General features: G+C 36.2%; 1 protein-coding gene across 3 annotated transcripts in view; it reads left to right on the top strand.

Annotated features, from left to right (window-relative positions):
• Nucleotides 1-415: 415 nt before the first annotated feature.
• The window catches only part of LOC145980567 (nuclear RNA export factor 1-like), a 73,616-nt gene continuing 60,538 nt past the window's right edge, over nucleotides 416-13,493 (top strand). The window contains exons 1-2 of one of the 3 annotated variants that reach the window (XM_083113600.1): nucleotides 416-1,304; nucleotides 10,149-10,231. In XM_083113600.1, the coding sequence (XP_082969726.1) occupies nucleotides 10,201-10,231 (31 nt within the window). In that variant the 5' untranslated portion in view covers nucleotides 416-1,304; nucleotides 10,149-10,200. Of the gene's footprint in view, nucleotides 1,305-5,929; nucleotides 5,949-10,094; nucleotides 10,232-13,493 lie in introns of those variants that run through there. The other 2 variants (XM_083113601.1, XM_083113599.1) reach the window with 2 other exon arrangements.

Here is a 13,493-nt window from a genome sequence, read left to right on the forward strand (position 1 = left end):
GTTTCCAAGGAACAATCTCCCGAATTTTTCAAATCTGACCTGGCAACACTGCCCCGAACACAGATAACGGCAGGGAAGTAGCGCGAACGCTTTGGACGGAAGGTTTTTTTCCTTGTGGTCGAGCTATAGAATAACGTTATTCAAGGCCCTGTAGTTTCAGTCTTATGGGAGATTGGTTGACCGTAGTTAGTATTCTGTGTTTCTACTGTTCCTCGCGAACCGGCTAGAGTCAAATTCGTGTCCATATTCACGAACCTTTTCTTTTACTAAATTTTATTGCGAGAATGAGAGTAGAATACGTGTAATAATTTACAAATAGTACCAGCAATGTACGTATTCTACAACTCTTTCATTTACACAATATTTAGTTTGTAATTTGGATAAGTAGCTTCATCCGGCCCAAAGAGAATAAGATTAGGCCGACCAGTCTGTTTAAATTTTGAAATTGTGTCGTCTGATTCTTGTCATTAGAATATTATTTTGGGGATGCGGAAAGTGTTGCTTAATGTAGTTAATGAAATCGTAATTTAACATTGTATGAAATCACTGCGTAATACGTATCAAAGCTTTTTTCAAAAAGTGATAAAGAAGTATCGCCAAACGCGAACCAAATTCCGTTCATTTCATCTCTGTGGTACAGGCTTGCATTCATTCAGTATCGAAATCGAACTTTCTGATTGTAATTGTGTATCATTTGTTGTTTAAAATAAAAACTCAGGAATTTTAATGAAATTGTGATAATATTATATACTGTTCTGTAAGGGCCAAGTTTCACGTGTATATCTTATTCTGTGATGTTATGCTTCGACAATAACTTATTTTTTAATTCCTCTCGTATTTGCTTGCTTGAATGGTTTAGGTGGACCAGGTTTGGTTCTCTTAGTTTTATAATTATACACACGCGCGGAAATAATCAGATAATTAAACCTAATGATCCTAACCTACTTATGTTATGATTCTGGTAATTATTTTGCTAGTGAAAATAGCCCTACATACTATTCTCACCACCTGGTGAAAATAGTCGCAGCCTTTTCTATTTGTATGTAGCTAAAGCTTAAGGATCATTTGAGGTAAATGCAACTTTGTATTGAAAGCAGCATATTTTCAGTTAGTATTTTCACCAAGTGGTCAACTTCGTTTTTGTGCAATTTTCACCTAAACGCATGATTCCTCACAATGTGGGAATTATTTTATAAAACATTCACGTTCTCTTGTAAGATTTTGTTTTGCATTGCTTGTTAGGTTGTATGTCTCAAAGAATAATCATCTATACCATGTGATATCACTGCTCTCTCAAAAAAGTGGTAATAATAATCAATAATCATCATTTTTAATTTGTGTTAAGCTCTGTGGTTAGTTGAGTGATGTAACTTGCAAAAATTGACAATGTGTGAAATATAATAGCATCTGTACTTAATAATAAAAGTACCAGTTTCATAGATCCGAGACACATTAAAATCAGATATTTTGTGTTTTGCATGGTTCGTACTTACCAATTGTGTATTGTGGAACATAGTTCAAGGTGCCAATATGCTTTTTACACGAAAACAAACACTTTTTCTACTAATTTATCTAAGTGCTACTGAACGCATGTAACTGCTATATCACTTACTTTGTGAATGATATCGCTTCTTTTGTTTTCGAATATCAGTGTTTTCCAACCTTCTTCACCGAAAAATACCTACTATTGTGTTCGTCACGTGTGCAAATTGTACATACATTATGCACTGGTAGCTGACGGATAGCCCCACGAACCATTCCAATAAGGTTAGGTTTGGTTAGGTTAGGCAAGCATAGTTAAAGAAAGGGGGGTTGGAAACACTGACATGATTTCCCAGTCAAATAGATACCACGATGAAAGAAAATACCTCTACTAACGTTGGAAACCTTAGAGAAACTCATTTCCTTAAGTAGTTTCTTCTGTAAAAATGAAGAAATGTGTCTGCGATGTATGAAACTGTTACCATAATAAAAAATAAAAGAAGTGGTAAAAATAACTTGTTCTGCTAGTCTCAACACCTCATGAATGTAGTTGCACATTTTTTTTTATTTTGAGAATAATTACTGAAAATCATGGTTCCCATTGTGTGATTTTTTTTTTTTTTTTTTTTAGAAGCTATACAAGAGAATGAAAAGGTGCTTTGAGTACTGCAAACAACTGTGGGAATAACTTTGCAGTTCGGAGAAACCTTTCTGTGGGATAAAACACTTCAGAGTGTGATCATTTCCACAATTTATCTATTTTGATGGAAATTTTTGTGTTCAGTAACATGCATGTATCATGATACACACTGTACAGTTGTTACTGATATAACAGATTTTAGAAAGGAAATAAAATTAGCTAAGCTAAAAGCTAATGAAGAGTACATAGCTAAGGCAAGTAATAAATGCAAAGCTGCCTGGTCAATAATCAAAAAGGAAACAAAGATAACGGACGAAACAAAGTTGCCAAGTATCACACCCAATGAGTTTAATAGTTTCTTTATAAACAATCAAGAACATTTAAACAAAATTCCTGTGAACTATGAAGAAAATGTCAACAATGATCTTAATGACTATCTTGGTAGGCAAAGTTTCCCACAATTTAATCATATAAATTTTAAGTGGATACAGATTAGTACGGATGAAATTTTAATTATTGTGTCAAAAATGAAAAACTCCTATAGTGAAGATTTTTTCGGTCTATCAACATTTATTATAAAGCATATAATTGACATAATAGCACTTCCAATTACATATCTTATTAATGGGACATTAAATGATGGTATTTTTCCTGATAACCTAAAAATATCTATAACAGTCCCTATCCACAAAAAGGGTGACAGAGATAACCCTGGTAACTACCGACCTATATCCCTTGTTCCAGTGTTTTCTAAAATTATAGAGTACTGTGTAAAGAAACAATTGACTCCTTATTTTGAACAGAATTCACTTATTAATGTAGCCCACTTTGGATTCAGATCGGGGCTATCTACTATTAATGCGGTAGAGACGGTCGTAAATGAGATAATTAATGGTTTCGAGTCTGGCTCATATACATGTACAACTTTGATAGATTTAAGTAAGGCTTTTGATACAGTTGCGCATGAAATCTTGCTTAAAAAACTACAGTATTATGGAATAAAGGGTATTGAACTATCCCTTCTTAAGTCTTATCTCACTAATCGACGACAGATAGTAAAATTTAATAATAAATCTGATGAGCTAGACGTTTTGTCTGGTGTCCCCCAAGGATCAGTATTAGGTCCATTTTTGTTTTTAGTTTATATGAATGACCTACCTAATTGCCTACCGTATAAAACAGCTATCTATGCTGATGACACTACCTTTATTACAAATGATCATAGTATTCTTAACCTTAGTATCAAAAATAAAGAAATGTTAAATGCTTCCTCTTTATGGTTTAAAACAAATAGCTTGGTGTTAAATACGACAAAAACAAACTCACTTTTTCTACTTAAATAACCCACCATGCACCTTAAATAATCAGGATTATGTAAAATTGCTTGGCATATATTTAGATACAAAATTAAGCTGGTCAGTTCATACCCAGGAACTATGTAAGAAACTTGCCCGTGTCATATCTATTGCGGAAATTAAAAAGGTCTGTAAGTGAAGAAATGATGATCTCTGTGTACTACGCTCTTTTCCATTCACACTTACTGTATGGAAATTTACTATGGGGAAACTCTACAGGTGCAAAGGAAGTCTTTAAATGGCAAAAGAAGGCTATACGTTGTATTAAAGGAGTACAGGATATGGAGTCATGTAGGGAATTCTTTAAGGAATACCGTATTATGACAGTGCCCTCTTTAAATATTTATCATAGTTTAATGTACATAAAGGAAAACCTCCCCAGTTTTAGGTTGCGTTCTAATGTACATGACTATAATACAAGGCACAATCTGAATAGGGGTGTAAGGGGTACCTTCCACGTAGGCGCCCAAAAGTCAACCTCACTCAGAACATTTTAAGATTTTTAATGCAACGTTAGAGTTGTTATATGTAATGGTAAGGGGCTGGCCCCGTATAATGTGAAGGGAGCAAAATAGCCTAAGTGCTGACGCTCCCAAAATTTTAAATTCAAATTCAAATTCACAATCTGAATATAGAAATGCCATACGCTAGGCTATGCAAGACTCAACAAAATTTTAAACATAATGGAATGAGATTATTCAATTTGCTACCAGCTTCTATACGTAATTTAGAAAACAAGCAGTTTGCTAAACACATTAATAATATATTAGTACGATATTGTATATATAGTGTCACGGAATTTGAAGAACACTTCCGTCAGGGCCTGTAAAATGTAAATGTCTACTCATAATGCATCACAGAGCTGTAAATTGGGTTTTTGTACATGACTTGTATTGTAATCAAAATAGAGTACTATTTTCCAATTGCTTTCGCTGTAATAAAACATGTAGTGTAATTTGCAAACTGTATTGTTGAATGTGTAATATTTTAATATGTATTTTTAATTTTCTTTTGTAATTTTTTATATTAGTATTTATATACTTATTATGACGAAGTCTATTGCAATCATGTTGTCTAATGACTAATAAAGAATTCTATTCTATTCTATATATATATATATAATTTTTATTTTTTTTTAGTAAATATTAGGGCTGAGCCAATAAGGATGTATCGGCCGTTTGAATTTTCTTTGCTGATACCAAAGATTTGGAGTGGCTAGAACGTCCAAGAGAATCAACTCATTTCTCAAGATTTGTCCTTTTCAAAGGTTCATTTACCCTCCCTTGTGACAGGTGGTCCCGCACAGGAATTCCATATACAAAGGCTGTCGCTGAGAAGGTGAGATTATTTCCTGTATAGGAAAACAGCGACCTCCATTGGCTAGCAAATGTACTAGGGTGAAAATGTAGTTCATTAGCTGCCGATTGATACCAAAATGAGCGCAATAGGTCAAAAAGTCGTGACTGCGTAGCAGTTAAAAGACAAGCACGTACATGGACCCCTCCAAGAATCGATGAAAATGAAGCAAAAAAAATTACAAGCCACAAAATTTTTATTGAGAATCAGCCATATCGAGTAGATGTACATCTTTTTCAAAATAGGCACCATTGACAGCTAAGCAAGTGTCCATATGCTCCTGCCACTTTGTGAATGTCTTTGAAAATTCGTTGTCAGGTAGCGAACTGAAGAAAATTTGCGCTGCAGTGATCACTTCTTTGTTCGCCATGAAATGACAACCATGTAAAGCGGCCTTTAAAAGTGGAAATAGCCAAAATTTGCAGGGGGCAAGGTCCGGGCTGTATGCTGGAAAATTTATATTTTTCTCTTCGTCGCATAATCCTGAAAAGCCCATGCGGTATGCAGGCGTGCGTTATTGTGGTGCAATATGAAGGAGTTCTTCAAATGCAGCCTGTTTTTTGCTACGTGCTGGCGCAGAGTCTCAATGACTCCTTGGTAATACTGTGGCTCTACTCAGTCTGTCTTGATCGGCATATGCCTGTTGAAACATTGCATATGTTTCCGCAGCACTTTTCCCTAAACGCCAACAAAATTTTATGGCATGTTGCTGTTCATCTTGAATACTCATCATGAAAAGCAATGTTATACACAAAAACCTGGAGGGGTAAACGAAACACGTTCCACGTAAATCAACACAGCTGCTCACTAACGTGGTTTCGCAACATATGACAACTTGCTACGGAAACAGAATTAGTCATCCTTCACGAAGCGACTAGTGCCGAAACCATAGGCAGTGGCCAAACCAGGAAAAAATCTGTCTCTCCTTCTCTGCGACAGCCTTTGTAGATTTACAAAAATGAAGCACTCTCCTGGGAAGTAGATGACAAGATCAAAGGCAGGACTGAAGTGAAGGCTATGCACCCAAACATGACATTGAAGGCATGTAACTGCCTGGTGGCCAACACTGTGTGGAAATAAAAGAAACCATTGCCAATTGCTCACTAATTCGTCAGGTGAGAATGTGGACGTTTTCAAAACCAGCATTGGTATCATGCTGGGCTCATTCCGCTTTTCTTGGGAAAGGGATGAATTTTGCTGTGGGAGGGTTGTGATCTCCTTGTGCTCTACCCTTCTGTGTGTTTGCAGGCTGATGCCAATACTGCAGTGACTTGTTTTTATTGCAAATGATTAATGGAATTGTTGTTTTAAGTCCAGTTTATGCACAGGACTGGCTAATCGGGACTGGACCTTCAGTTTAAAGTGGGAACTGAACCACTGTGTGCCTCCAACGGATTGATTACAATGCATCAATGTTACCACTGTGCCATGAGGGAGGCCCTTTATAGCAAAATACAGAGAATAATGGACAGCAGGGCATATATAGTGCCGGACCAAATTAATAAATATGTCTGCATTTGTATGTATTTTTACATCGTTTTCCTCCCCCTCCAGGTTAATCCAAATGACAAAAATGTTGTTTACATGAAATTAGGGATTTTGAAATGAAGCAGGGACTTATAATCATCCACAAATTTTTCAGTGTAGCTGCAACACTTTAAAAAGGCTTGCAGCATTTCAAAAACTTCTTTTTACATCCTCTGGGGGTAGAAAGAAGATCACATCAAAAATCACAAGGCATTTAAAGTGCTCCTAATGCTACATGAAAATAGTTTCATGGTTTTTTAACACATTCGGGTCTGGCCTCATAATACAGCATTGTTACCTTTGGTCTGCGGTTTTTGGTTGTTTTTCAAAAAATCATAGAAAAAATATTTTTCATTTGTTTTTATTAAACCACATATTTCTTAAATCTACAAAACTTCCTCTTTTCAATGAACAAAAATTTCTTAAATTTTATTTTCATTTTCAGACGTTTTTTAATATTTTTTTCAGCAATGTTTTGTGAAGAAGAAAAAAGTACAACATTGTAACAAATGTTATTATAGAGATATTTTAAGTTCATAATCTGGAAATTTCAATAATTAACTACATAAACTATCAAATACATCTTTTGAATCTTGCATAAGAATACTTCTTATGTGCTCATAACAAAAAATAATTACAAATTACAAATAATTATCTCTTGTATGAAAAAGTGGCTGCAGGACAGGACCAGATGATGTATCAGTTGGTTCTGTGTCATCTGTAAAAATTAAAGAAATAAATAAATAAATAAAATACATTGTCATTTTACATATACTATACAAAATAATAAATGGAAAAACTAAAAATACATCAGTGCATGTTGGAGAATCAAGGAAGAGGCAAGATGAATAGACCAAAAAAATTACCTCTTCTCACTTCATTCATAAAATACTAGAGTTTGCAACACTGTATATATTGTCGACAATAATTATTACGAATATAACCTACCTTCCAAATCTTCAAATTCATCTGCATCATCAAAATCGTCGCTAACTTCAAACTCTGGGGCGGAATCCTCTATGCAGTCTGGATCTAAGGACGCCCTTCTAAACAATGCACAGTACATCAACCCGACAACAAACAGTTGCAGGTGCAAGATAAAAATAGCACATGAGTCACCTAGCGGTCGGAATTTCAACAGAGGGGCTTGAATGAACACGCGCATGAGACGAAGTACGAGCATAGCCCGTCATTCAATCGGCAAAGCGATTGCATACCGCAGGAAGGGCTATGCCTGTCGTTCGTCCACATTGATTTTAAGTGCACTGCGGGCTATGCCCATCGTGAGACCCCAGTGTGTTAATGTCATTAATAGAATGTGATGTGATAAGTTTTATGACAGTAACTAGCCTTTGTTATTTTAAACAGGAATTATACAAGTATCTGTATCGGTTGGAATCGATCAGGTTATCGGTATCGGTTGGAATCTGTCAGAGGATCAGTATCGACAAATTGTATCGGCTCAGCTGTAGTAAATATACCTTGAACAACATTAACTTGTGCTGAAGTACTTTCCATCTTTTACCTGATACTTGAGACACATCACAGTAGAAACAGAAGAAATTTCATGTCGAATGAAGTTGACCAGTGCAAGTCGTGATCTGCACACATGTCAGGGATCCTTTACCATTTTAATCTAATCTTCATTTATATCCTTGCAATTAGCCAAAGGTAAAAGAAAATCAATAAAATATTGAGCAATTTTGAAATGCACGAAAGGTCATTGTGGTTACATTGGTAAATAAAGTTGGGAACTTCTTAAGATGACCGGACCCATCTCCGATTTTCTTCATATTTGGCATACTTGCTAATTGAGGCCTCCCAATCACGAATCTGAAGTTAAAAGTTGTCGGAAACGTCTAGAAATTGCGAAACAATCAAAAATAAGTCTAGTTTTCTGAATGGAAAAGTCAATTTTCGTGAAATTTTTTGTTTCACAAGGAAATATATATATTCCTGATACTACCACGACAAAATTTTAACTATGTTTGCCTAACCTAACCGAAACTAACCTAACCACACGTCAATGGTTCGTGGGGCTAGCACCAATGGTTCATGAGACTAGCATCAATGGTTCGCAATTATTTTGCAATTTCTAGACGTTTCCAACAATTTTTGCAATTTCTAGACGTTTCCAACAATTTTTAACTTCAGATTCGTCACTAGCAGGCCTCAATTAGTAAGTATGTCAAATATGAAGAAAATCGGAGAGAGGTCTGGTCATCTTAAGTCATACCTAAAGTTGTATATATCAGGAAGGAAGAATTAATATAAAATTTGACATCTTAGATGTGAATGTTGCAGTGCTATGCATCATATTATGAAATGGACACATTTTATAAAACTGTTGAAAGATATAGAGCATTAGAGATCCACCTCCTTTTAGTTTATAATAAATATCCTAAACAGTTATATTTTATACTACATATTACTGTGCTCCTCTTACATATACGAGGGTCACTATTTATATTTTGAGCCTTGGCAACACTGATTGAAGTTAGGCGCGATTTGACGTTTGCACGGAATCGTCTGGCATTATTGACATAACGTACTTCAAATGTTTTGTCAATAACTTGATTTGTGTTGTTTATGTTGCCTTGGAGATTGCGCGACAACAATAAAATGGAATTAACTCGTGAACATTTTCGTGCGATGATTTTTTTTACGATTTTCGATGTGGATTATCAAGACAAGAGTGCATCGATCAACTTACTTCCACATTTGGCGATGAAGCCCCATCCTTTGTCACTGTGAAACGCTGGTATAACGAATTTAATCGTGGCCGCCATTCGCTCACCGACGAGATTCGCGAAGGTCGTCCAAAATCAGTTGTTGTTCAAGAAAACATTGATGCTGTGCAAAACCTAATACTGCAAGATCGTCATGTGACATACTGTGAGATTGAGGCAACCATAGGCATTAGTTCCACCAGCATATATAAAATATTACATGATCATTTAGGTGTGAGAAAGGTATGTTCTCGTTGGATCCCACACAATTTGACAAAAACTCAAAAAGACTCTCGCGTCAATTGGTGCAAACAAATGCTCAATAAATACAATCGTGGTGCTTCAAAAGACGTATATAAGATTGTAACAGGTGACGAATCATGGATATATGCATATGAGCCGGAACGTAAACAGCAGTCCACTGTAGTCTATGGGTGTTTCAAGATGAACCCAATCCAACAAAATTTGTTCGCGCTCGAAGCACATCGAAACAAATGGTCGCCTGTTTTTTCGGGAAAACTGGTCATGTGGCAACTGTGCCTTTAGAGGAATGTAGAACGGTCAACTCTGAATGGTACACAACAATTTATTTGCCAGAGGTCTTCGGTCAAATACGGAAAACAAACAAACGCCGTCGGATCATTCTTCATCAAGACAATGCCAGCTGTCACACATCTCGTCTAACAACCGACTTTATGAACAGTCAAAAAATCGAATTGATGGGTCATCCGCCGTACAGTCCTGATTTGGCACCCATTGACTTCTTCTTGTTCCCGAATGTCAAGAATAAATTGCGTGGACAACGATTATTGTCGGCGGAAGACGCCGTTGATGCGTTCAAAAACCATATTATGGAGGTGTCTCAAGAAGATTGGAAAAACTGCTTTGACAAATGGTTCGAACGAATGCAAAAGTGTATTGACCATAAAGGAGAATACTTCGAAAAACAATAAAGCAGTTTTCAATGCCAAATTCCTGTTTTTTCATTGTTAGGCTCAAAATATAAATAGTGACCCTCGTATTGTCTTACCTTTGGTTTACTATTTGTTCTATTTTCAGGTTGATAATGTGCTGAAATTTGTCGGGTGCATAGATATTCTTGTTGCCAATCATGGCATCAGGTGTCAACTTGAAGCCAGAAGGTAAAATAGTGAACTTAATAAATATATATTTTGTCTCCTTTAACACTGCAGTAATCGCATGATACAAATACATAGCTACCTTTGGTCACGTATATCACTATTGTGATCAATCAAATGTTATTGTTTTTACCCATTGTTTGTCAAAATTCATCTGGTTTTATAGTGAAAATGTCCTTTTTAAAGTTTTCTGGATCACTGAGCAAAAAATTATAAGTTATTTCACTCAACACGTCACAGGAGGGAGGAAATACTAATCCTAGTGAATTACAATTGAATGCAATGAAACCAAACAAAAGTACATGCAGAGTATCTTAGAATCTTACAATATTTTATATAACAGTTTGTAGGAAATGTAGTGTTTCCAAATGGCATTGGCGTTAAAATATAAATGAGTGGATCACTAGTGTGATATGCGTGACCCCTGCAGTGTGTAAAACAATCTTTGTTATGTTGTTATATTTTAGTTTTAAAAATTGTTACTTATGACTTGTATTATTTACTTATCTGATGTAGAAATGTGTGTGTAATCAAGAAGTTGCAGCAAGCCACTCTGGTTGGTTGCTTGTCCTATCATCTTCGTCTTTATAGTTAACCTAATGATAGAAATAATTTATTTTTAAATGAGTAAGCCAAAAATAATGTGGTATTTGAATATGCATTTTGCTTTTCTTTCATTCTCATGCAGACTCATACCTTTACAGCTGGCCTCCCTGGTGGAGTGGTCAGCATAGAGTGCTATGGCCAGGGGTCCCTGATTCGAATCCCAGCCTGGGCATGGGTGTTCTTCATCATATCATCACTCATTATAATCTTCACAATTAGCCAAAAGTGGTAGAAATGTGAAGTAAAATAATCAAGATGAATCAAGAAGTAAATAAGGCAGAGGAGACTCCTGATCCCTTTTGAGGCTGTAGCCCATGGCGGTCCTCTTGTGGAAGCATTTTCTCACTTTCATTGGCGGAGGTGCCATCATTTGTATGGTTGACTCCGAAGGGGAGTTTGTGCCACTCTGAAGCTCTCCAGTGATGGGGTTTCACTTCACTTCCCTGAAGATGAGAGTGATGTTAGGTCTCGAAAGCCTCTCTGGAAATCACCCGGTTGTTATCCAGAGAAAACCTCTTCTTTATTTCCCAAATTGTTTAGTTTTTCTGTTTGTCACATAACAACGTAACCTGCCAAAAATGAAGAACAATAATAGGAGTTAGGCCTTATTTGTTTGAAGTGAAAATTTTACTTATTTTCCTACACAATGTATACATAACAATAACAATTTTCTTAGCTTCTCCTGACCCCTCCTTGCATGCGGAAAATTCCAGGCCCTGGAACATAGTTTTGGTTGATGCCTAGTTTAATGTTTGTATTTATGCTATTCTTAGCTGTTCAGAAACAGTGCTGTCCATATTGTCCTAGTGGTCAGTTATAGAGTAAAATGTGTAGTTTACTTCACTTTTCTGCTACTTTTTGCTAATCGGGCAGATGAGGGTGAGTGATGATATGATGAAATTGATGAAGGGACACTCACAATGAACACCCATGCCCTGGCTAGGGTTTGATCCTGGAACCCCTGTTGTCATAGCATACTGTGCTAACCACTCTGCCATAGAGGTCGACAAATATTTGAATTATTGTGTCAGTGTGTTTCTGAAACAATATGCACCTTAACTGAAATTATTGACATGCATTCATTTTAATTTTTTTTACTTTCATTTTTTTTTGTTTGTATATATATATAGGTTGAATGTAATGAGCAGTGGCGGAGCGTGACCTTTCCAACAGTGTAAGCCTAGCATGACGAAGGCTATTTCCCATTGTGCTTATTTTTGGGCTGACATGGTTAGTGATTTATCCACACACATCGACCCCCCACCCCCCAATTTTTTCAGAACACTTCCCTGGAATTTTTCACCAAATTAAAAATTCTGGATATCTGATAATTAAGTCAGTGTTATTCCTATCACAATGAGTAACGTATCGATATAAAATATGCAAAGTTAGATAAAATGAATAATAATAAACAAACGAAAACAGTAGGAAACAGAAAAGTGCTGAATACTTTTTACAACCGCATAACCAAAGTATCAGCTCCGTATCATGAATCGCAAAATCGGCGCACTTTATTTTTCGTTTCTGTTACTATGTCTGCTAGAGAAGGAAGGGGAGGGCCTACCTATATCCACATGTTTCTTCTTGGCATCAAAATCCTTGCTGGACAACGGCATCTTCAACAAGTTCTCCACCCCACCGCACAATCACACTCATTTTATTCCATAATGCACTTCACTACTGTATCACACCACAGCACAGGGACGACAGTCCGCTTTTCAATAGATGGAATTCGCACAATCAATACCTCGAGACTTTAACAAACACACAGCAAGAAGGGGGAAACAAAAAGAAACCAGATCCAAAATCGGCCACTGCTCAAAGCAGTGATCTTTCGCACTGTGAGGGAAATATCCCTTTCGGATATAAATAAATTCCCTCTCTTGCCTTAAAATTCCCTATATTTAGTAAAAAAAAAAATACAATATAAAAGAAATGCTCACTAATTGTAGGGACATATCCAGAAATTTCTATCAAAGGACATGTAAGTGCTTTCTTAGGATAGTGTAAAAGCAAATCTAGCACCTAAAAGATCATAAACAGGCTTTTCGTACGTTGTTCGAAGAGTGTTTGAATCACGGACTATGTAATTAATAATATTTGGTTCACATTTGACATGAAATTTGTAAAATTGGTTCAATCTTCAGTTTTCATTAACATTTATTTCACTTTTTAGCTCAATTATTACCAGCTGAGTTCATACATAAACTGAAAACAGAGTCTTAATATGTCTAATGTTTATGCTCTCCTACAGTACAAGCGAAAAACAGAAACAACAAGAATTTAGCACATCAATGTGTATCTAATTTTCCCGTATCCCGCTCATTTCTAGGTTTCTCCTTTTTCCCCTTCCTGTTAGTTTTTTGCTTCTGAATTCCCTGTTCCTGGAAAAAAAAAAACCTCCTTGAAGCACCACCGGCTCAAATTTCCTTTGCAGTCAACCATTCATACCCGATAACGCTGGAGCCCCTCCTCTTGCAGGACCTGTGTCTCGCTGTCGCGTATTCAGTGAAGCCAACCCAAGCATAATGGTGCTAAATCTCGCACAAGTTTAAAAAGTCGTTTGTAAGTTGGAGATATAAATAAAACAACAGGGCCGCTTTTCGTTGTGGTTGAATTTTCTCAAACTTTTCACATAACGTGGAACCCATGCCGTTGG

The sequence above is a fragment of the Lepisma saccharinum genome, chromosome 28 (assembly GCF_977018435.1).
Source record: "Lepisma saccharinum chromosome 28, izLepSacc3.1, whole genome shotgun sequence".
NCBI lineage: Eukaryota > Metazoa > Arthropoda > Insecta > Zygentoma > Lepismatidae > Lepisma > Lepisma saccharinum.